The 24,194-nt window shown below is 40.5% G+C and overlaps 1 protein-coding gene across 1 annotated transcript in view; it reads right to left on the minus strand.

Moving 5' to 3' along the window:
- Nucleotides 1-10,242, minus strand: part of LOC107289297 (FYVE, RhoGEF and PH domain-containing protein 5-like) — a 21,210-nt gene extending 10,968 nt beyond the window's left edge. The window contains exon 1 of the mRNA XM_015818026.1: nt 10,230-10,242. Within this exon, the coding sequence (XP_015673512.1) occupies nt 10,230-10,242 (13 nt within the window). The remainder of the gene's footprint in view (nt 1-10,229) is intronic.
- Between the last annotated feature and the right edge of the window lie 13,952 nt (nt 10,243-24,194).

The raw sequence follows: 24,194 nt of genomic DNA on the forward strand, positions 1-24,194 counted from the left end.
TACAGAGAAGAGCAACAAAGATGATTAGGGGACTGGAGGCTAAAGCATATAAGGAAAGGCTGCTGGAATTGGGTATGTCTAGTTTAATGAAGAGAAGGACGAGGGGGGACATGATAGCAGTATTCCAATATCTCAGGGGCTGCCACAAAGAAGAGGGAGTCAAGCTATTTTCCAAGGCACCTGAAGGCAGGACAAGAAGAAACTGATGGAAACTAATCAAGGAGAGAAACTTCCTGACAGTTAGAACAATTAATCAGTGGAACAACCTGCCTCCAGAAGCTGTGAATGCTCCAACACTGGAAGTTTTTAAGAAGAGACTGGACAACCATTTGTCTGAAATGGTATAGGGTTTCCTGCCTGAGCAGGGGGTTGGACTAGATGACCTCCAAGGTCCCTTCCAACTTTATTATTATTATTATTATTGTTGTTGTTGTTGTTGTTGTTGTTGTTATTATTATTATTATTATTATTATTTTATATCTAACCAGCTAAGCATTACCATTTGTAGTTTAGATAATATCACTCAGTTTTTGAGTATTATTGTACTGTAGTATCAGTTTGAATCCTTATGATCTTCAAGATAATTACTTCTATTATCTTGCTGACCATAAATCAATCATGCAACTTATAATATCTTAATACAAATTATACTGTCTTTCTAGGTCCAAACCCTGCATTCATGAAGCAGTGTCACATTCTAATCAATACATTATCTCTTCTGAAGATGTCCCTTGCTCTCTGGCATTTGTGAGGATTGAATTGCTGTATCTTTTTAAAAGCACATTTCTGCTTCTCCCCCAAACAGTAGTATTTTATTTGCACAAATCCATATAGTGGATTTACATTTTGCTAAACTATGATGGAAGAGACATATACCATAAGAATTCCCAGTAGTTCTGGGAATGTGCTAACTTTTTATATGAGATAGAAAGTAGAAAGACAGCAGAGGGACAGTGGAAAAGAATGGAGCAGCTCAGTCACATTGGCAATCACTGTCTCTACAAATCAATAGCCTTTGCTTGGCAGACAGTTTAAATTGAATCAAGTGGTCCTCAACTGAAAGCAAAACCGATAGTACACCTTCCTATGTCCTTGTCTCTGCAGTATGCATAGAAAGTTATTTCTCAGACAAAGAAGATGTCCGCAAACATATTCTGTCCATGCTTAAGATTCAACTGATGGAATTCTATACCTTAAGATCAGAAGTCTGCTTGAAATCAGCTGTCAATATCAAAGGGTGAGCATATAAATTTCAATTTTGAAATTTACTTGTATAAAAACGTTACTCTTCCAAATGGTTTTGACAGTATCAGCCTTCTCCAGCTGTGATGCATTATCAGCTTCTGCCAAACCTATTATTTCTATTGGGTAGGAGTGATAACTATAGCAACTGGTTTAGGAATATTAGTCTGCATGTTGTTAGAAACAAAAACAGTCTCTTGAATTAGAGCATCCAGTTCTAAATAAAATAATATATGTACAGGTTCCAATTCATACAAAACACTAGCATTGGGGCTGACTCTAGCCAAGCTTCGCACCCTTGGAAGATCAGAAGCCTCTTGGTTTTCCTCCTCCTCTTTTTTCTTCAAGAGCAATAAAAGAAGGATTATAGCAAGCTCCTCCATTGGACTGATATTGTTCGTAGTGGCACAGACATAGATCTTGGAGAACACAATTTCTCTGAAGCTGCCCTGTGCTGCCCTCAAAACCTAGAATCAGCATAGCTGTTCCCTTTTAACAGGAGGTTCTCACTGATTTATCCAACAAAATTTGTTTCATGCCGCTAGTAATTACAGTTTCAGTAAAACTGAAACAATCAATGCAAATTCTAATAATAATCAACCAATTAACCTTCATTTATTTTAACTCATTTCCAAATTACTGCACTGAAGTGAAATCTACAATTCTACCCTTTGGGCTTTCTTAACCACTCAATAAACCAATGTTTAATAGGATTGTACAGATAAGCCATATCCACATTTTTCAGCATTCAGATAAATCTGGAGCATATGTTTGATGGCCTGACTTTATATATGTAACAGGGATCATTAAAATCATGGGCTGAGTGATTTACAAGGACATAATTCCAGCCAGAGAATCTCTGCTAAGGTTGTAAACCATCTGAGTTGTCATCCACATTATCTCAGGATGCAACAGTAAATAAATCCAAGATGTCATTGATTTCACATCCCTCAGGTTTTACTCATTTGCAGATTGTGTGTGTGTGTGTCTGTGTGTATCAGATTATTATACTTATAGGTGAAGAATTATGGTTGCCAGGACCAATCCAAGATATTTTCTAACATGTGCCAAAGGTTAAATGGCACCTAGCCAACACTTCTGGCAGCTAAATATTACTTCAGTACTGAGGATAGCTAGTCAATTTAGGATGTGTAAGAAAGCCACTTGGCCCACAGTTTGATTCTGCAAATCCCCCAAAATCTATTGCCTAAAGCAACTGTCTCATTCTGCCTAATAATAGCACAACTCTTGGTTGCTGCTGAGAGCAATAAACCTACATTTTCTAGTAATATCATGTCACATTTTATATGATGTCACTGTACTTATGATACTCATGATATTTTCTGATAGCTATGCATTGATTCTAGCTTACTCTTACAGCAGGTTTAGATATAATTTGTAATTGTTCTGTTTCCCCCCCCCCAAATGTTTCATATGTTTTTTTTCCCTTAATGGAGGAGGTATAAACTAATCCAATGCAAAATTATTTAGAAACATCTCAGGATTTACCTTTCTCCATTTCACTTCCTTTGTCACTGTTTAAAGGGTAAAAAAGTCTCTTGACAGTCGTATCCACCTGACCCACTAGAAAGGGAAGGCAAGGAATGTTGCAGGTCCCGTCCCCTAAGGAGATACATCTGGCAGGACCTAGAAGAAGGGCCTTTCCCATGGTGGCTCCCTCCCTCTGGAATATCATCCCTCTGGAAATTAGGCTGTCCCCCTCTCTAACACTCTTTCTCAAGGCCCTGAAGAGTTGGGCCTGAGGAACCCAGAGTGGGATGGAGCCCATTAAATGGCTGATTTGAGTGTGTGTGGGAGCCAAGTATTATTATTATTATTATTATTATTATTATTATTATTATTATTATTATTATTATTATTATTATTATTATTATTATTATTATTATATTTCTACATTGTGTTATTGTCATCTGTAAGCTGTCTAGAGTTGCTGTGAGCGAGTAGGCAGCTATATAAATTATCTAAATAAATAAACTTTGATAATTTTCTCCTTATATTTAACATTACTGGAAAGAAGATAGCCCCAAAGCTTGTCTCTGTGTCAAACTTCGGTCCCCTCTTATTATGCAATGAGGCCCTTAGTCAGATCACAAACACTACTCTTAAAGCAGACTTGAGAGAACTAAAAAAGTTTCAGGGTGACTTGTTCAATTTGGGGGGGGGGAGAGGAGAAGTTGGGAGTGTTTTATGTCATTAGGTTTTGACTGAAACAGAAATAAAGAAAAAATAATAAGTTTCCTTCTCATGAGAAACACTAAAGAAATCTTCAAGGGAAGCCCAAAGAGTTACAATAATATTTATGGGATTTCTTGGGCGGAGGGACAGGCTGGTTGTATATGGAAGACGACTTTAAAGTCCATGAAGAAAGAAAAGTGTGTAATCAAAAGAAACAGAGAATACTGACTAGCTCTGGCCTTCTTTGTATATGTCCCCTGAGTAAAGCTAACTTGATTAACATAAGCTATAGGTTTTTCTTTTTCTCTTTTTTCTTTCTGCAAAGGCATCAGTTTTGAAATATGATTTAGAGCAGGGGTCTTCAAACTTGGCCCTTTTATGACTTGTGGACTTCAACTCCTAGAATTCCTCAACCAGGCATGCTAGCTGGGAAATTCTGGGAGTTGAAGTCCACAAGTCATAAAAGGGCCAAGTTTGAAGACCCCTGATTTAGACCAACTTTGGGATTTGTTGGAGCCATGCATGTGCATTTTTTTAGTTGTTTTCATTTTAAGATATATAGATATACCCACAGATACCCACCTCCAACTGATGCCTGCTATGTGCTCATCTGTGAAGCTGCTTTCTTCCCAAGGAGGACGGACAGGCAGACAACCTTGTTGTTAGGGGATAGTTTTGTATTGTTCATTTTATTGATTGTATTATTTTTTTTGGTCAATGACCAAATTAAAGTTTCTATCAGCCTGCTGTCTGTTCCCAAATTTATTCTAAATTTTCAGGGTACTCTAAAACTCAACATTAGTGTAAGCCTCCCCACCCCTCAAACAGTCAGAGGTCGATATTGAATTGAACTGATATTGAATTGATTTAGTACAAGAGCGTTCCCATCCTCATTATATGGCATTTTTGTTCAGAGGCAATATTCCTGGAGAGAAGGCCTTCAACCTTCAGTAGAGGAGACTGCAGATCTGCCAAATTGCTTGAGAGTGTTCATTTAATTGCATACTATTTATTTCTAGATTTATCTGTCACCCTCTAGGTAATAGCTCTCAATCCAATGTACTAATAAAGCACAAATAAAACCCATGTAAATCAAAAGTAGTACAACAACAGCAACCCCCCCCAAACCAATTACAAGAATCAATTAAAACAGCAATTATAAACAACAGAGGCTAATATAAGCATCTACAAATGTCAGGGAGCTAAAACTACTTAAAATGCACCTCAGGAATTGAGTGGGACCCCCTAGTTCAGCACTGTTGGCAAGGACTGACAGTGGCTCATCAGGGTTTCAAACAGGCCTTTATATTTAAATCTGGTGTTTACTTTTATAGGCTTGCTTGGAATTGCCAGGCGCTGAACCTCAAAGCAACACTCTGACACCGAACTATAAAAGCAAGATAAGGAGACTGAAATGGCCCAAGTAAATAGGAAGGTCTTCCCTCTGGTGCTGAAAAGATAACAAGCAGGCTTTCCTGCAGAGGTTCTTCCATACCTGGGGGGCTGGGGCTGGGGAGCTGCTCCTGAAAAGGCCTACTCATAACCTTGCACTGCATGTCCAATGTTGCCAAACGATTTCTCACAAATTCTAATGCCCACTCTCTGAATTTACAAGTATTTATTAGTAATGCTCTATGGCAAATCTAGACAGCACACTAAAAAGCAGAGACATCACCCTGCCAACAAAAGTACGTATAGTCAGGGCCATGGTTTTCCCAGTTGCAATGTATGGCTGTGAAAGTTGGACCATAAGAAAGGCTGAGTGCCAAAGAATTGAGGCCTTTGAACTATGGTGCTGGAGAAGATTCCTGCGAGTCCCCTGGACTATAAGGCGATCAAACCGGTCAGTCCTAGAGGAGATCAACCCTGACTGCTCTTTAGAAGGCCAGATCCTGAAGTTGAAACTCAAGTACTTTGGCCACCTAATGAGAAGGAAGGACTCACTGGAGAAGAGCCTAATGCTGGGAAAGATTGAGGGCAATAGAAGACGGGGACGACAGAGAATGAGGTGGCTGGATGGAGTCACTGAAGCAGTAGGCGTGAGCTTAAATGGACTCCAGAAGATGGTAGAGGACAGGAAGGCCTGGAGGAACGTTGTTCATGGGGTCGCGATGGGTCGGACACGACTTCGCAACTAATAACAACAAATTAGTAATGCTGAGTTGACATGTTCTAATCCGTTTTTTCCAAGCATTCCCAATAAAGCTAATAGAAAAGAAATTACAGGTAGCCCCTGTTTGGCAACTGATTCATTTAGTATCCATTTGCAGTGGAGACAGTGGCAAAAAAATTATTTTGCAATCAGTAACTTTGCGAACAGTCTTTTAATTTACAACCTTTGCAGGTTTTGTGTTTTCACTCAGTGACCACTTCATTTAACCACCGAGTTGTGAGTCCTAATTGTGGTAACTGAATATGGACTATCTGTTTTTAATTTCTAAGGAAAGAGAACTTCTTTCCTTGGTTGTTTTTTTTTTTAATATCAAAAGCAGGGACAGCCTGGAAGTTTAAAAAAAAATGGGTAAACAAAGTGCAAAATCTTTGGTTATCTTGCAGGTATAAAATGAGTCCCCAAACTGTCCCAAAATAAATTCTAAGGTAGTCTGAGAATGAGGTAGAAAAGAAACAGAAGTTTCTTTTGCAGGAGCAAATGGGACAAGGATTAAAGGGCATGGGGTTTTGGTTTTTTTTGCATAGCCTCAATTATATTCATATATGTAATGCTAAACTTGCAAGTTTTAAAGAAAAGGAAAGGAATTTGAAATCCATTCAACCTTAATCATTTTCTCATTGGGCTGATGTTTCAGTGTAAGGGTCCTCCCATTGTCAAGATATTACAATAGCCTATTCTTAGAATAATCAAGTCTTCAAAATCAGCATTTGTCACCTATACAAATATTTTCAGTACAGACGTTTTGCCATTGCGATTATTCAAAGTATTATCAATATTTGCACTGATATCTATATAAATAAAAATGTAAATGTTCGTTTGTTCAAAATCTTAAATCTCCGAAAGTTCTTCACCGATTGCTTTGAAATTTTGACACAACGTTGCATTCGAATACGCACGTTTTTATATACCTATATTATATAGATGTCACACCTGTGACAGGTAAAACATGCTTTTTTTGAAAAACAGCACCATCTGTTGGACGTAAAAGCAACACACGCTTTTACCAGACTGAGCCACAGCAACACGTGGCTGGGTACAGCTAGTTATCAATAAAATTGATAATGTTATCAAAATTCAAAGTATAACCAATATTTCTAATGTATATTCTTTAAAGTGTAACTCAAGAAAAGATAGAGTTTGGACATGGTGGAAAGAAGAATGATTACCAGGACAGAGAGGAATGGAGCTGGGCACTGAATGGCATGGATGTAAATGAAATCTAGCTGTATTTTCTTTTTCTTATTTTAGTCCTAATTTCTTTTGCATGTTATCACTTCCCCTTTTCCCATATTACGTAACATGTTGCGTACTCCAACATGCATTGGGTGTAAGGCAATGGGTATGTGTGTTAGAATGTGTCAAAATGAAGCACAGATTCCTTGGCGTAAACCAGCCTCTATCACAACTTTCTGGCTTCCAAACTCACTGGGGTTCCCAGGGTGTCCAGAGGGCTATTATATTGGAGGAAGGTTGATTTGAGGATTGAATCAAGCCTACAAAGAAGCTAGCAGAATTATCCCAATAGTTGTGGGGATGGGATGAGGGTGAAGTATGAGAGAGAAGCGAATTTAGAGAATTAAGCATTCAAGCCTAAAAACTCATTCAAAAGGCTGGTGTCAGATTGTTCATTTGTTCTTTGTTAGATGGAGCCTTCACTTTTCCTCCAGAGTTCAAGGCAACATATAGAGCAGTCTGGCTTTCACTTTTTCTATAACAAGCCTGTGAGGTTGGACTGAGAGATCATAATTGGCCCAAAGCCATTCAGGCTCCAATCCACTACCAATAAAAATGTCATCTGTGGGGATAAGGTATACTTCTCTATCACAACGAAAGACAAATCAGAGCCACTGTCCGTGTCGTGTTTTTTTAACATTTGTGCAATGAAATTTCATTTTGCTACTTACTCATTCTAGTTATTTTGAGTATGTTGAGCCAAAGTGAGAACTGGTTTGGTGTAATGGTTAAGCAAAGCCAGCTTGGTGACCTTGGGCCAATCTCTCTCTCTCTTAGCCCTAGGAAAGAGGCAAGAGCAAACCATTCTAAAGAAAACTGTCGGGACATGTAAGGCTGGTGCCAGGAGTCAACATTGTCTCAAAGGCACCAAACAAGCAAAAAAATAATGAAATTGGAATATATTGAAATGTTACCAAATTCCTTCTGGTGCTATCAGATTCCTGATTGTTGGCTCCCACAGACTAACACAGCTCTCTTCCTGCAATGATTGCAAATTGATTTCTATGTAACTATATTCTGCAGTATTTTGGATGCAACTTTTTCCTTTAGGGCAGGGATCTTCAAACTTGGCCCTTTTATGACTTGTGGACTTTAACTCCTGAATTCCTCAGCCAGGCACGCCTGGCTGAGGAATTCTGGGAGTTGAAGTCCACAAGTCATAAAAGGGCCAAGTTTGAAGACCCCTGCTTTAGGGCTTCTAAATGGGGACTCCCAGCACTAACCATCAAAAACCCTTGTGCTAGTATTCTGTTTTCTCTTTCTTATCTCTCTCTCTCTTTCCCTCCCTCCCTCCCTCCCTTTCTCGTAAGAAAAAATGTGAAGTGGTAAGAAAGCATGGGAAGTTCACCAAAGGAAGACCATAATGCCTGCATGTCTCCCTTTCTAAGATTTTGTAAATAAGGTAGGGTGATTAAAGAAGAGCAATCAGATTCTCAAAAGTCTTTTTTTCCCCCTTCCATTTATCTCTCCCCCCCAAAATCCTAGAAGATCAAGGTTAGGGCAGGACATTTAACTGCCTGATGGCACCCCTTCTCAATTCACACATAGAAACTGATCAAGGCAACAAGCTTTTTTAGGTTTGTTTTCTGATACAGCTGGACAACTCAAGTGAGCCCTGTGACCTTAGCCTGAAATCCTAGGTAAGGTCTTCCCTTTAGGAAAGGACTGTCTGATTAATTTTCCCTCTCTTGGGAGATAAATCTCATTCCTCGGAATGCCATCTGTAATTTTTTTCACCAGAATCATTGAAATTCTATCATAACTTCTAAGGCACTCTTAGAAGGCCATATAGAAATCTCATTATCTCTCTCTCTCCCCCCCCCCCGCCCTCTTCCTCCTCCTCGTTTGGCCGTTCTAGCCAAAAACAGATGGGGCTGCAAGCGTTTCTCCAGGTATGGGAATTTGAAAGCAAGGGCCATCTATCTATTTCCTAGGGATGTACAGAAAAGCGAAAGAAAGAGCTTGGCAAGTCACAACAATAGTATTGCCCCCTGCTGGAAAAGTCGCCTTTTGTGCGGTTTTAGCGGCACCAGTCACCACTAAGGGTCGAGAAGCGGCAGAATAATTGGGTCCTCTGTGTGTGTGTGTGTGTGTGTGTGTGTGTGTGTGTGTGTGTGTGTGTGTGTGTGTGTGTATGTGCATTTGGACGGCGCCTGTTGGGGAGGGGGAAAAAAAAGTTCTTTTCTCTAAAACCCTCCGGATTTGTTGAACTAGCACTCCCATCATTCTTAACCGGCAGGGTCATAGCAAAAGCTCAGCCGGGAAAGATCCTCCATCCTAACGTTTCCGTGGCAGAGGCAGCCTTAAACCGAAGGGAGCAATTGAGCAGTTTATCTCAGGATCAACGCCGCCGCCCGCCCGGCCACCCTTTCCCCGGACTGGCCCGGCTCCTTTTCCCGCAAAGCCATCCCCGCAGCCTCAGCCACGTAGCTCCTTCTCCTCCGACGCGCGGATTCCCGGTGCAAAAACGCCAAAGAAGCGACGGCGCGTCGGGTTTGGCATAACAAACAGCGGAGCAGTCCGGCGGAGGTTGGCGCCGCGCCGGGGGACGACAGTACCAGCCAGGAAGAGACCCAACCAGGGGAAGACGGCGGGGTGGGGGAAGGGATTGGGGGGGNAGGTAAGGGCCCAAGGGGAGGGGGGAGGTAAGCGCCCAAGGCATTAAGGGAGACTTTTTGGGGGGAGGTAAGCTGATTACCTCCAGTCCCTCTGATTCCCCCTCCCTCCCTCCCCCTCCCTTCTAAGAAAGAAGCACAAGCAAAAGCCGAAAAGATTGGGAACCGGAGCCGAAGGCAAGGAAAGGCACAAAGGAAAAAATGGGAAGTAGTGTGTGTGTGTGTGTGGGGTGGGGGGGGGGTGGGTGGGGGATGGAGGATAGGAATCCGCCTTTCTCCCGACGTCCACCTAGTACTGTAAAAAGAGGCACGGAATGGGGACCTCAACCCACCGCAACCCAGCACAGCCCTCCCGAGCGCTTCGCCCGTCGAGAGGTCCCCATTTCACTTTACTCTCTGCGTCTGAGATGGTTTCGAATGGTTTCTTTTCATCGCTCGCTTTTCCCTGCTTTGGGGGGGGGGGTCTTTAAAGAAGCGGCGGCGTACAAAGCTTTGGAGCAAACGGCCTCTGGAAAACTCAAGACTTTCTTTTTTTTTTTCCGGGGGGGGGGCAGGAGGATAGTCCTCCGGGGGGTCGGCCTAATCGCCCTGGGAGAAACGTTTGGCATTCCCACCGACCGCTCCCTGATTCCGGGAGCGACTGGACGACCCTGGAAAGGGCCAAAAGGGAGTTGCGCGGAGGAGACCTGGCCACCCTGGAGCTCGCCCCGCGCCCTTCTCCAGCCCTCCTGGGGCTTGCCCTGCCCGGCCCGGCCGCGGAGCCTCCTTACCTGCGTGGCTCATCTTCCGAAGTCTCCCCCCCCACCTCGGCAGTCGCGCTCTCCCTCCCCCCTTTTTTTCTCGCACCCGAAGCTTTCAAATCATCTTCGCAGCTTCCACGCTTTGGGGTGGCTCCCTCCGCGGAGCCCCCGGGCAGCTAAAGTTCAGGTCGGGGCATGGATGGATCGGAAAGGGGCGGGGAAGAATCCGCTCAGCAAGTTGCCCCGGGAGAGAGAAAAAAAGCGAGAGAGCGCGCGGCAGCAGCAGCACCGATCCTTCTCCCAAAGTGTCCAGCACCCTCTCGGGCTGAAAAAGAGGGCAACGAGCTCGGCGGCTGGCTACATACAGCCCGGACGGCAGCAACGTCGGGCGCTCAGTGCCGCGGACAGCTGCCGTCGCCCTGGCCCATCGCCGCTATCAGCTTGTTGCAACTGGAAAGGTCCCTGCCAGTCGCTGATCGCCGAGCGCTGCCCAGGGAAGCTGCTGCTGCTGCTCTCCTCCTCCTCCTCCTCCTCCTCTCCTCCTCCTCCTCCTCCTTCTCCGGCCGACAAGCATTTTCCTTCCTTCGCTGCAGAGGAAGCCCTTTTGCTCACGCAGGGACTGAAAAGCAGCAGCGAAAGGGGTGGGGGGGGGTGAGGGGGAGGCTAGCGCGAACGCCAAAAACAAGCCAGAGATTTAAAGAGACCGCGGCTGCCGCTTCCCCCCCCCCCCCCCCAGGTTTAGAAAGCCACGGGTGGAAACGAAGAAAACAAAATAATATACCTCCCTCCCTCCCTCTCTCTTCCTCTCCCTCTCCCTCCCCCCCCCACTCAAGGCTCCCTACCCATTGCCAATACGACCACAGAAATTGAACGCAAGTGTAATTGAACGCAAAAATAACGCAAGGCGTTGAAAGCGGGTCTAATCTCGTGCGCGCGCCTCCTGCTGAGGTTGTACAGTGGAACTCCAGGCAACAAGGTTGCTTTGCTGTTATCAGGGCTGCTGACCCTCTCCGTCGCAAGATGAATGCGGTGCGGTGCTTAGAGAGAGAGATTTACTGCCAGGTCGACGCGCACAGACCGGCCTCCTGGAGTCCCAACCTGCATCCGACGTAAGAGCTTCGCGCGTGGGGTCTGGCCCCTGGAAAAGGACCGGCTGCTGGTGCGGGAGGAAACTTCCAGGGAGCAGAGCAGAGAAGTTGAAGGCGAGAAACCCGCTCTCCCCATCGGCACGCAGAGGAAAAAGGGACGGCCGCTGTTATCCTGCTTCCAGGCGGGCGCGAAGAATGTGGACCGGGCCCTGTCAGCGGAGGNCGGGGATCCCGGGGCTTCCCCGCATGGCTCCCCAGCCACGTGCGCCTGGGACGGGGCCAGCCCGGGAAAGGGACTTCCTGGCCGCCCTTCTCCCAGGGGGCGGGGCACCCGGGCGCAGGGCCAATGAGGAGCCCTGCGAGGGGGCAAGTCCCATGAGAGAGAGAGAGAGAGAGACAGAAGTGCAAGTGCCTCTGTCTCTCTGTCTCTCTCTCTCTCTCATGGGACTTGCCGGAGGGCCGTGGGAGGGCCGGATTTACATAGAGCAGGGAGGGCTGTTCGAGGGCCGGATTAAACCGGGCCGCGGGCCGCAAATGGCCCGCGGGCCGGACTTTGGACATGTCTGCCCTAAACCATTTCAGACAAAGGGTTGTCCCATCTCTTCTTAAAAACTTCCAGTGTTGGATCATTCACAAATTCTGAAAGGCAAGTTGTTCCACTGATTAATGGAACTCTTCTCTTCTTGTTTACCCAAGTTTACCCTTAGTCACACTCAAGGACCAGTGTAAACATTTGTAGATGAAGCAAAGGAGTGATGAGGAAAACATAATCCATTGTTGGATCTGATTACAGGGATCCTGAGAATAATTCTTTACCAGGTAATTGCTCACTTAGATTAACTGCCCATCTAAGTTAATATGGGAATAATAATGCAGCAAAATTTATTATAGTAAAAGTCCTCTAGAGCAAGTGTCTACACTTTGCAGAAGTGGCTTTTAATATGGTCCATGCTGGACCATAGGAAATTAAGACATTTTCCAGTGCAACTGCACTTTAATTTTGGTTGCTAGATTTTATATCCTTCAGATAGCCTATCTAATATTGTTTCCTCCACATTTTTCCCACGGGGATCTTCTAAGGTTGGTTTAACTAGAGAAGGATGTCTGGGTGAAGACCACTCACTAGAACCTGGGACTTTCCAATCTTGACCTGACCAATCTCAATCTCAATCAGAATAGAGCTGGAAGGGACCTTGGAGATCTTTTAGTCCAACCCCCAGCTCAAGAGGATACCTTATACCATTTCAGACAAATGATTGTCCAGTCTCTTTTTTAAAAACCTCCAGTGATGAAGCATCCACAATTTCTGAAGGCAAGCTGTTCCACTGGTTAATTGTCCTCGCTGTTAGGGAATTTCTCCTTAGTTCTAGGTTGCTTCTCTCCTTGATTAGTTTCCATCTATTGTTTCTTGTCCTGCCCTCTGGTGCTTTGGAAAATAAGTTGACCCCCTCCTCTTTGTGGCAGCCTCTCAAATACTGGAGTACTGCTATCATGTCCCCCCTAGTCCTTTTCTCTAGACTAGCCAAACCCAAATCCTGCAACCGTTCTTCATATGTTTTAGTCTCCAGGCCTTTAATCATCTTAGTTGATCTTCTGTGCAGTTTTCCCAAAGTCTCAACATCTTTTTTTCCAATGTGGTGACCGAGTGGATGCAGTATTCCAGGTGTGGCCTTACTAAGACTTTATAAAGTGCTACTTTATGCCACGTAGACCAGGCTATAATTTTTGTAACTGAAAAATGGATGGTCAGAAATATGTTAAGGATTTGGTTACTCTGGAGTATCGTTCAGCCTAGGATCCAAGACTCTTCTATTCTCCTAAATGTATTTATGCCCCACCATCAACTAATTTGGTTCTTCCAAAATAATTTTCCAGGATATCTAATGAAAATCAACACTTTTGCTTAATTGTATAATAATTCCATATCACAATTCTAGTGTGAGAGGTTCACATTTCCTTGCTGTTTGTTTTTCTAAAGGATGCATTTCTATCAGCATATTCATTACAATTTTGATCACTAAGTAAAAGTGGTGGTGGTAGCTTAGGAATCTAGTGCATATAATTTCCACTGCGATTAATGATAAATTATGCAGAAATGTCCCTCTTGTGTGCCTGCATCAGTATAAAAATAAAGCTTTCTTTTTTAAAAGTGCTTGATATACACTTTGGAAGCTACATTCCATTTTCCTAACCGGATGTGACAATTTCCCTAGCTACTATTCAAGGATCGTTGGCCATATTTTTTGTCATTGTTCAATATTTTTAATGGTTTCTGTCTTATCTATTTTCATGTATTTGTCTGTAGCAGCCCTGAACCATGGCTTATGCAATCTTATGAGTATTTGTACAGGACAATATGTGTATGTATGTATGTATGTATGTATGCATATGTGTGTATACATATACATTATACGTATATATATATATATACATACAGTCACATAAGCACCCATTCAAAATGCTGGGTTTCAGAATAGTTACAAGAATAAAAGGCTGTGGATTGAAAAGGGGTCAAACAATATTTGACCTGAATAATGTTCTTTTTTTTGCAAGTTTTGTTTATTGGTTTTATGATTATCTGCAGTTCTAAAGTTTCACCCTGACTGACTTTGGACAGGCAATTCAACAATGCACAGCTCTTAAGGGATCTGCACAGGACAAAAAGATGGACCTACTGATAACTGAATTAATGTCTATAAACGGTGAGCTGTGCGAATATGGGAATAGGACTATTAAAATGGATGAAATTGCCAAGCATAGTCATCAATTCTTTAAAAAAGGAAATATTGAGGATAGGTATTAGGGCTGTCATCCTTTGCTGCTCAAATAATGTAAGAATGTTCAACAAACACAAGAGAACTGAAATCATGTGGGTAAGCTCCAACAGCCAACTCCAGACTGGAGCCCTTCCAGATGCATTGCAAGCCAAGTATATCCTGAAGATACCAAGTCAGGGAACACTAAAGGAAAGCAACATTTCTTGCACATCATCTGGCTTCTAGCACAGTTCTAGGCAACCCCATGATCTTTTCAACTGTAATTTGCTTCTGGCTCATTGAGGCTCCTTTGATCACGCAAACATGACAGAAGGGGTTCACAGGGGCCTAATATTTTCTTCTTGCTGTCGGCAAACAAAATCCAAAACCAAGTCAGCTCTGGAAACAGAGAATCTCTCTCTCTTTCATTTTTATCCATTGTGACCAGATAGGAGGGTCTGTGTGTGCTTCATCTGCAGTGTTGCTGTACTGTCCTCAGTGGTTCAGCTTTTTTTAATTTTTTCTTTTAAGATAGGACACACACCCCTCTCTGACTTGGGCTTCCTTGATTGTCTGCTTTCAAGGCACGGGGTTTTAAGCATCTTCCCATATGGGACTGAGCTGTTGAATGCAACCAGAAACATAGTAAGTCAGAAAAACTAAACTAAAGCTAAGCCAGCCCTGGTTTAGGCTCTCCACTCAAAAGCAAAAGTCAGGATCTTGACAGGAAAGGGCTGGTATATCAGGAAGTTCCATCAGACAATTAAAGTTTCAGATCCATGGATAGAAACTGCTCGAATAATAAGCTAAGCAGTGTTTTATATTGGAAATTTATAGCTACTTTCCCCTTAGTCAGTTGATAATAATAACCCAGCTGGTAACTCCCTGATCTGCCTGCAAGATTATCCATATGTTTTGAAGCACATTTGTAAATAAAAATATATAGGTGTTCCTGGGTTCATGTTTTTTGCTTGCCAGCAATACATCATAGGTTTGACAGTAATGTTTTGCTTTATTCTGATGTTTTTCTCCCAACTTCCCAGATTAGCCTACAGACCTATAATGGCTATCCAAGTACTAACTAACTCAATATTTATTGAGCCTGCAAGCTCAGAAAAGGTTAGCTGAATACTTTTCAACAGGTCATTTATTTTTCTTTCTGTCTGATATTCAGCCGAACCATGATATTGTTCATATGAACTGTTGCACTATTGGGTCTAAATCAATCAAGGGTACAAGGTCTCAAATGAGTGGGGAAAACCTAGATCCAGAGATAGAAATGACTCATTTGGTGCAGAAAGCTCAGAGTGATTGGTTGATCTGTCTTCCTCCACTCAAGATTCTTGAGTGGACCAGTGGAATGACTTGACTTGAGAAGTTACGGGTGCTTCATTACTGGAGGTTTTTAAGAAGAGACCGGACAATCATTTGTCTGAAATTGTATAGGGGCTCCTGCTTGAGCAGGGGGTTGGACTAGAAGACCTCCAAGGTCCCTTCCAGCTCTATTCTGATTGACTGCATCTGCATTTTCATAGCAAAGAGAGCTACGGATTCCATTCCATTCAAGGGAAGTGGCCCATATTTTGGAACTGCAGTTTCAGATAGCCTGAAAGATGGAGCTATATCATTAAGTTTTATGAAGACAGGATCAAGTAAGGGCCCAATTCCTGGTGCTTGCATTGCATAGACTTCACTCTCCAATAACCTTTAGCTTGGTAGACTTCAAAGTGCCTGTTGTGCTCATGAATAGTGCACATCAGGATATTTATCAAGTTTATGAATATTCAGAAATAAGGCTCGGAGAGCAAGGGAACCTCCTAGCTTTTCATTACAATATCTGACAACAGCAGAGGTTATACAGGGCTATTCGGTTCAAAGACATCCTATAAATATTTTATGTGGCCGAAGATTATTTGTGTTTGTTAGATTACATGCTAGGTGATGAGAATTGCTAAAAGGGAATGTTTCCTGAGCGAGGTAGAAAAGCTTGATGCTTGCTGCAATGTTTCATTTTTATTTTGTTGGAAAATAACAGAACAAATATGCTGGTTCCCAGCCCATTAACCGCATAGAGATAGAAAAAGAGGAAGCCAAATAAAACTATTCATTATTCTGATTTCATTGTTATCCTGAATAGCAGGTTTTTATGGAAATCTCACTAGAATACAGGCAAAACTGAAAGGAAGAAAGAGAAGTGAAAGATGAAGATAAAGCTATTTGGTTGTGCAAAGATAATTAAGCTCCATATGTTAGATCATTCAAGTCTAACTATATCAGAATTCTAGGATTCTGTGCTAAACAGAAGGAAGAGTGTGCTTCTGGAGGAATGTTTAAAACAATTTCTAACCTAATGTGATAATATGCAGTGTATTTTTTTTTCATTTCCCATATTAATAATTTGAATGCAAATCCTTTAACTAGTTTGTGCTTTTGATTATAAATATGTTCTTTTCCACTTTCTCCTCTGCTTTTGCAATACGTAGTCTAATACCCAAGCACTTCAGAGTGTATGCAGCATCTTGAAATTAAAATTAATGAGCCTAAACTTTTAAGAAACAGGTGCATGCTACGCTTAATATCATGATCATTCTTGTTTAAAACCTGTTTTTGTTCAATTTTTGGACAAATGGGTATATTTTCCCTCCTATGAGATGTATTCATAATCCTTTGCAGCCAATATGACTATTCCGCATTCATTAGTAAGTGACAAAATCTTGCTGAGCCTAGAATTAAATCCAGATCGAAACTGTAATCATGAAAGTACTGTTAGATAATCAGAGGTCAATGTGGAGCACCTTAATGTATCTAATAATTCTGGGAATGCATCCAAATATAGTATTAGAACTAAAATTGTATGCCAGTTTTACGCTGAAATAGCCTCACCTGAGCTGGATCTACAATGAAATTCCTTTTGTATTTAATATACCACTATGGTGGCATTTTTCCAAAGTGCTACTGCTCCACTCTAAACATATGACTAAAGAGTAAACTAATACCTGCTATGCTTAAACTGGAATCACAAAATAAAGATTAAGAATCTAGTAAATAGAAATAGTAAATAGAAAAGTAGGAAGTTCTAGAACAGGGGTCTTCAAACTTGGCCCTTTTATGACTTGTGGACTTCAACTCCCAGAATTCCTTATGAGTTGAAGTCCACAAGTCATAAAAGGGCCAAGTTTGAAGACCCCTTTTCTAGAAAGGTCACGTGATTTTGATGACCTAAAATATTGTAACTACGGGTTCCAAGTACAATAAAGTCTATTTAAAGTCCAATATTTGACTACAGCTATGTATAGTAGAAGTTTAAAAAGTTATTTTAATTCATTACATGCTTGACTACACTCAGTACTTTATTCCTTAGCATTTAAAATGTTTTTAAAAAGTGAAGCACTTCGTAATTCTTCACTCTAGACAGCTAAGCAGTTAATCCAAGTAGAGCTGGGTATCTTTTCTGCAAGCCATCCATAGGATGGAAGCCCAAGTTCAAATACTGTAAGTCTGATCTCTTCTTTCAAAGACCAATCATAAATGTGGGTACTCATAGAGAGAAAACATATTGCACTTAGCAATAGCACTTAGATTTATATACCACTAAAAAAATGAACATGTACATGAAACCACTGGATGAGGACATCCAACACTACATACTATTAGTATGCTGATGATACCTAGCTACACATCTCTACCTCAGGCCAGCCAGTTGTAGTGTTGTCCAAATGCTGGAAGTTGCAAGGTATGGATGAGAATGAACCAACTTCAACTTCAAGTCTGGCAAGATAGAGTGATGTTGGGATTTTGTCCCTCAAGGGTCTGGTGACTTGTCATCTTTGTCTCTGAATGGGACTGCAATACCAGTACTAATAGCACTTAGACTTATATACCACTTCATTGTGCTTTACAGCAGTCTCTGAGCTGTTTACAGAGTCAGCCTATTGCCCCCAACAATCTGGGTCCTCATTTTACTGACCTCAGAAGAATGGAAGATTGAGTCAACCTTGAGCCAGTGAGAATCGAACTATTGGCAGTTGGCAATTGGCAAAATTAGCCTGCAGTACTGCATTCTAACCACTGCACCACCACGGTTTCCTATTGAAGGACAATAAAACTACAATGGCAGAATGGAATGTGTATCATGTGAACTGTGATTAAGCAGATGACAGTTTTTGACAGGCAACAAAAAAGTTCTGAAGGGCTTAGCTATGTCCTGAAAAGGTATTGGGGACATTTAGAGCTGTGGTGGTGGAGTGATTAGAATGCAGTATTGCAGGCAAACTCTGCCCAGAGCCATGAGTTTGGTCCTGACCTACTCAAGGTTGACTTCTGTCCTTCTGTACAGCACTATGGAGTATATAAGTCTGTTTGCTACTGGTATTCTCTCAATAGCACCCAACCCTCAGCCTCATTGTTCACATTACCTCTGTCTCTGAAACTGTCTCAATTTCAGAAGCACAGAGCATTAGGCAGATGATAGAGAAGAACAGGGAAGTCACATCACAGTTGCCTTCTTTCTATTAAGCTATGCTTTTGATTTTTGTCAAATGAAATTTAAATATTTGCTTTAAATATATGCTTAAATATTTATTAAATGCAGGTCTAATTAATTTCTCCACTTAAGAAGAAATGGAATGACTCCTTACACTGGACAGAAGGTACAACACTGAAGAAAGAAAAATTAAACCTCTGAACTCACCCAGTGAAGGGTTTTCGTCAGTCTAATTTGTTTACTTACACCTATGTAGAGAACTCGTACTGTATGTTTGGAAAGTTCCAAGAAACAAGCAATGGCCAAAGGTAAATTTCTATATCTTAATATGAAGAAAACTGGGAATAATAAATATCCAGACCATTGCAGGGTATATTTATCAGTATTAATTCTTTTATCCATATATTTTAGAATTCTAAGCAAATATCAAAATGAGATACTTGATGATCACACACTTCATAAGATGCTCATGAGAGTTTGTTTATGTATGCTTCTTAATTGAGGAATCATGTTTTTCTTTGTTTTTATGATTGTAAGCTTTCAAACAAAGAGAATACACACACACTCTGAGCACAACATTTTTTATAGGTTGCTACATACTAATATGACTTTCGATATCCCCAGGTTTGTATTTACAGCAAGCATCCAATAAATGAAATGTAGCTGCAATTTGGCTGGGGATAAGAAATCCCACACTGCAGAATATCATAACCAGAGCCAGAGGCTGCAAAATTGCCACAAGAGATTTTATATTTTAAAAAAATATTCAACCCAAGCCCAAACCCAAACCAATATAACACACTTAGTATAACATACTAAAATACTTAACTAAGGTTATATAGTGACATTTGCCTACTATAGATACAGGAAGTTTCATATTCAGTTTAGAATCAGACAGAATCAGTTGTATTTTATTGATATTCAAACTATAACCTAAGGGATTTTCCTTGATTCTAAACATGAGAAATATATATGCTCTTTAACATTATACTAAAGTTTAAAATATACAGCTTTTACTATGTTACTTTCCTAACAATTCTATTTGGAAAATCACTATAGTTGTTATTTAACTGCATGATGATAACTTTCCTAGGGCTACACAGTGGGTTCCCAGCAAATATGAACTTTGAGCCGCCAGTATTTTATCCACTATCTCATAGATTTATGTGCTATTATATTATTAACTATGCAATATGCATATGCAATAATATGCATATAAAAATGGCAAGCTAACTCTTTCTGCTCCTCCTCTATACTATGATTCCAGAACTTTTATCTATGTACCACTATTACCCCCTCAGCAAAGAGACCTATTTAATACTACTACTAGGCTGTCTAGGAAATTTCTGTTTCTCTGCTGCCATTATTTTAGAGGTCTTTTCAGTTGTTTCTTCCATCTCCTTAGTAAACCAAAGATCTGCTTGAGACTGGCAATGGGGATAAGGGCTCATTGCAGCAATAGCGTCCAATGATCCGCCCACCTCTATGGCCCACTGTTGACCAGAGAGAAAACAGAACTGCCCACCAAATTTTCAGCAAATTGCACAAGTATCTCTGAGAAATGTCTGGATCCAATAGGTAGCTGGCATGGGACTACTGTAATCTGTCTTCTCCGCTCATGGAAATGCATCATGCTTATGACTTGCAGTTTGATAAGGATGTGGTCTGACCATAGCAAAGACTCACATTGATGTTCTTCATATTCAGATTGCATTTTAACAAGAATAACTGGGAAGGCAAGTTTCCAAAACAATTTATTGAGCTTTCAACAATTCCCTTTATTGAACTGCTTGTTGATAATATATTTATATAGTTAAACTGTAACAAGGGCCTTAGCTTGTCTTTAAAACAGTTTAAATCTGATTCTGATTTTTAATGAATTATCAGTCAAATATAATTTAAATTTGCCGGGATATCTTAAATAATTTGATGCTATTAATACATTGTTTTATGTCTTGCGGTCTTGCTGCTTGTTATAAATAAATGACATTTTTATGGCATATTATGAATAGTAAATACATTCAGATCAATCTAATTCTACAACCAACTGTAAAAGAGCCCGTTTCTGGTAGGTATCAGTCAAAAGCTTTCTATTCACAGATGTATCTTTATGGCCATCCAAACTAGAACATTATAGAATAGAATAGAATAGAATAGAATAGAATAGAATAATAAATTTATTGTCACTTCAAATGTACATTAATCAGCATGCATTAAAATGATATTTTGTTGCATACAGCTCTCAAAGGGTAACCACCTCCAATATAAACTGCATAAACATGACAAAAATAAAAATAATTATGCATATACCCACATACACGTACATATATGACCAGAGAAACAACACAGTCTAGTTTGGATGTATACATATGCATAATGAAAACAACAAATCTTGCGAGTTTACCAGATGGATGGCACAGGGAACAAAGCTGTTATAGAATCTACTAGTTCTGCTATAAATACTTTGAAACCTCCTCCCAGAGGGGAGCAACAGAAATAGACCATGAAGTGGGTGTGTGGGGTCTCTAACAATGCTTCAAGCTCTAAGGTCATAGCACTTATAAACAGTGTCCTGAATAACGGGCAGCAGGCTTCTTGTAATCTTCTCAGCTGTCCTTTCCATTCTCTGTATGGACCTTCTATCTGAGGCACTGCTACCACTAAACCAAACAGTGATGCAGTTTGTTAAAATGCTCTTCATTGTGCCTCTGTAAAAAGTGTCCAGGACAGAAGGAGAAAAATGTGCTCTCCTCATCCAACACAGTAAATGCAGATGCTGGTTTGCACGCTTCACTAAGAATGACATATGGAGAGACCAAGTCAGATTATTAGTTATCTGCACCCCCAGATACTTGATATTGTTGATCACCTCCACAGCTGCAGCCTTGATACAGAGTGGAGTATGGCTGTGCCCGCTCTTTCCAAAATCTACAATGATCTTCTTTGTTTTATTAGCATTCAGAACCAGGTTACTTTTATTGTACCAGACCACCAGAGCATTCAACTCTTTATAATAATAATAATAAAGTTGGAAGGGACCTTGGAGGTCATCTAGTCCAACCCCCTGCTAAGGCAGGAAACCCTATACTATTTCAGACAAATGGCTGTCCAGTCTCTTCTTAAAAACTTCCAGTGTTGGAGCATTCACCACTTCTGGAGGCCTCTTCATTATCGTCCTGGATAAGACCCACTACTGCCGTGTCATCCACATACTTCACAATATGATTCATAGCAGATTTGGCACAGCAGTCATGGGTCATCAAAGTGAACAGTAACGGACTCAAGATACAACCCTGTGGGGAACCTGTACTCAAGGTGATGGAGTGGGAAACGTTTCTTCCAACTCCCACAAACTGGGACCTATCAATAAGGAAATCAAATATTCAGTTACATAAAGGAGTATTAAAACCTAATAGGCCCAGTTTGTTCACCAAATGCTGAGAAATAATTGTGTTGAACGCTGAACTAAAATCAGCATTCGCACACGAGTATTCTTCTCTTCCAGGTGCGCCAAGCTAAGATTTCTCAATAGCTTTCTGCCATGATGGTTTCTTTCATCATCTTATTCTCTTGACTATGAAAGTTAAATTTCAGAAACATTGGAGAAACAGAAGGCAGATACTGATCTAGCATGAGTTGAAAGACAAGTCTTGATATATCTCACAGCTGGGTTTTCTACAGAACCCTAATTTATTCCAGCCAATAAACTATAGAACAGGGGCATCCGCCTGCATGTGTGTATTTGTAAAAAAAAATCATGATAACATTTGCAACAATTCAGCTGAAGCCTTCTTTATATATGCACTCCACACTGGTACATTTACAAAAGAACTTCAGTTACATAGTCATGACCATTATCTTGACTTGTTGACCCCCTTTTGCAGATGTCACTGTTATAGAGAATTGAAAAGTGTGACACTCTTTACAAGCTATCACTTTCCAGAGGAGGCTCTCTGGAGGATGGCAAGAATGTGTAAAGTTGCACTGTCAAAAGAGATATGATTGTATTCCACAATAGGATAAGGTATGGCTTAAATTATTTTCTTTCTCCACTAACTAAAACTCTAGTCGAACAATTGATATTGGGAGTATTCTGAATGTCTTTGTGTTCCACAGCACAATTACCATTTGTTCTACAAATAGTGAGGTTTCTAGAGTCACTTGGGAACATGTTCTTTAAATCCTTTTAATTAAACTACTGTTTAGGAGATGAGCAATTACCAAAGCTGGTTTGTTGCCTTGGTTTCAGTGTAGTATTTGAAATAAGGTTTTCCAGTTAAAAAAGTTGGGTAACTGCAGCTGAAATTGTTCTGTATAAACAAACAATAATTACATGGGATATGTTTGTGTGTTCTTGAATGCTGATGAGGCTTGAACTTATTTATTTTGAAAGTATTTTAATTTTTAAGTTATTGGCCTGGGTTTAGCATGTTGAAACAGAGAGCAGATAGCCAACTGCCAAAGAGGCTTAGTGGGGATTTGATCCTGAAGCTTTAATATTTTTCCTTCTAATTATGATTGTAGAAATCTAAAGTATTACTGAAATAAGAAGTATCCTAGATTCCAAATGCTTGCTAACTCTTACAAATGGCTAAATATTAAACAAATGTTTTGATATGGTCAATAAACAGAAAATATCCCCCCTCTGCTCCAAAATTATCAGTATTTAAAACAGAGTAATGCCATTTATTTAACTACCAAGAAAATGTATATTCAGGTTCCATCAATTTTTTGGCTACTACTGTAAACGATTTAGATTTGTTTAATTCTAAACATCTGAATAACTCTACTAACAGAGTGGCTTTAAACCAAGCGCTATTTTGAAAGCTTTTCTCAGTTTCTTGCCATTTAATAACTAGCATTCACTTTGTTCAACCACGGTCACATCAACATGACATTTTTATTTAGCTTTGCATTTTAATGAACTTGTAATGCATTCTTCATTTGTATAATTGCATAACTTGCACTAATTAATAGCCTCCCTCTTTTTTCCCCCTTCTTTGCAGCTCATGCCTATTCTTACAGATGGAATTGTTTAAAATAATGTTTACTTCATTGCAATAGATCTCCAAGGCTTTTTTAAAAATTATCTTCCCATCATCTGATTATATTTTTTGGAACACTACACTAAGTGCTGTTCAAAGCTAAAATTTAAAGCAGACTATAAAGAACAAAGGGAAACTATGTGGCATCAAAATTAAGAATGTTGATTTAATCTAAGAAATATTTCACTTACCAGTTTCCTTTTTTGTTTCAAATATATGACCCTATTATTGCTCTATCAATTTTAAGTTTTGACAGCTTGAAAATGTCTGGTGGTCCCAATATAAAACACAAGATTTGAAATTATTTGGAACATGTTTGCTAGTAGACTCACACGCTGTGCACATATTCTCTTTTGTTTGGTCATACCAGAGTGAGGGCAGATGGCTACATTCCAGGGGGTGTAATCCATGCTAAAATTAAAATAACACTTTGCAGTCAGCCAAGAAATTTTAAATTTTGCTACTTGTAATAGGCGTTCTTCAAGCTTTCAGTTTTTAACATCCTTGCATACTTTAGTTTTCAGCATCTGTTAGGTTATGCTTTTTATTTAGCAATTGCTAATCAGATTATTTTGGGGGGAGGGATCAAGAAAAAAGAATTATGAGCTGCTACTGAATATCCA

This window comes from Protobothrops mucrosquamatus, unplaced genomic scaffold (assembly GCF_001527695.2).
Source record: "Protobothrops mucrosquamatus isolate PMUCROS unplaced genomic scaffold, P.Mucros_1.0 scaffold666, whole genome shotgun sequence".
Lineage (NCBI taxonomy): Eukaryota > Metazoa > Chordata > Lepidosauria > Squamata > Viperidae > Protobothrops > Protobothrops mucrosquamatus.